At 30.0% G+C, this 1684-nt stretch overlaps 1 protein-coding gene across 1 annotated transcript; it reads right to left on the minus strand.

Annotated features, from left to right (window-relative positions):
• Window positions 1-948: 948 nt before the first annotated feature.
• On the minus strand, window positions 949-1404 carry LOC105623813. Its single transcript, XM_012205193.1, has one exon. It carries the CDS (start codon window positions 1402-1404, stop codon window positions 949-951), a length of 456 nt encoding a protein of 151 aa, XP_012060583.1.
• Between the last annotated feature and the right edge of the window lie 280 nt (window positions 1405-1684).

Here is a 1684-nt window from a genome sequence, read left to right on the forward strand (position 1 = left end):
TAAGATTGAAAACATTTAGAAAATGTGTATGTAAAGATAAAAAGATACATGCTAAAATAAAATTTAATGAACAAGTAATGTCCCATTTTATTTTATTCTTTTGATAACAAAAGTATTTGTTTCCAAAAGTATCATTGAATTAATGATGTGAGATCGAAGACCAACAACCTTTGCGTTCTCACCACGTGATTATAACGAAATGTAATTCCAACGTTCCACGAAGGTGCCATGAAACATCACGCACCTGTACCAACATTTCCGTTGTATGTGTGTGTACACATACACGTAAATAAATACATACATGCACGCTGAGATTACGTATGTTCGTTCCGACTGTCATCGGTATAATTACGTTTGCAAACGGCAAACGCACTCGTGCATGCGACACCGACTCGCATTTCACAACTCCGTTCTCTCATAGTAGAAGAAAAGATAAAAAATTATACGTTGAAAAATTATATAAGTAAGCAAAGAATTAATAGAAATTAAACAAAAGTGATAAGTTTAAGGCTTACAATTAATGGAGAGCATTTTATAAATTTAGGAAAAAAACCTGCTTTTGTTATCACATAACAATAATTCTGTTAATAATAAAAGATGTAAAAAAAAAACATGAGAAGTTCAAAAATTTAGAAAATTTCAATTAATTAAATAAATTATACATTAGAAATATATATTATATATATATATATATATATAGTGACTTAAATATTTTATAGTAAAATTAATTGTAGCACATAAATATTCTATAATTAAATCAACAAGTTGAAAATGAAAAGGATATTTAAGAAACATAAAAGTCAAAGCATAATGTAACATACGTTTCTTATATGGATTCAATTTTTCATAAAATAATTTCTGATGTCTTTTTTATAAATATTAGTATTTTTTATATTATTTGTACTATATGATAAGAATATTTGCTTAATTTTGTCAAATTCGTTATACTCACTTCAATGTCATCTTTCTTAATTCTCCGATCGTCGGATTATATTCTCTGTCTTCTCTGCTAATTATTGCCACTCCTTCATCAACGTTTACTCCATACCTATTCACTACCAAGTCCATCAAATCCGAGAAATCATCGTGCTTTTTTATTGATGACAATGACATTACCCCGCTTTTCTTTGATTTTTCAATGATGGGCATTACGTCGTTATTAGCCTGTTCACGACTGCCGTTACCTCGTTGAAGAAATTTCCGACGGAAATTGTTGTAAACGGTATCAGTCTCCAGCGAATCACCGATTCGAACTCGAGCATGGCTGGGATTCAAATGATGGCCACTGTAGCCCAAGTCCATCTGTAAATCCATCACTAACAATAACGTGAACACGATGGCGAGCGCGCTCAAACATAGAACCAACTTGTCACGAATACGGATAAATCTAACATTTAGTCTCATTTTAGTATTTTTATTGGGCTTCTTGCTGATCGTTCTATCTTCTCCCTCTCCAATAACTTATGCAATTAATGACAACTGTGAATTATCCGATTGACAATATATAAAAACGTACGATTTTTTAATCAATCGTTGGTTATTTAAAACTTCAAGATTATCGATTTTTTTCAATGAACATATATCTTAACAAATGAATTTTAAAAAATTTTTTCGAATTTTTTATCTTCGTAATCGAATCCTTTATCTTATTAAGTGGATTCATTAAGATGCTTTTTTTCATAAT

Source organism: Atta cephalotes, assembly GCF_000143395.1.
Source record: "Atta cephalotes unplaced genomic scaffold scaffold00002, whole genome shotgun sequence".
NCBI classification, from domain to species: Eukaryota; Metazoa; Arthropoda; class Insecta; order Hymenoptera; family Formicidae; genus Atta; species Atta cephalotes.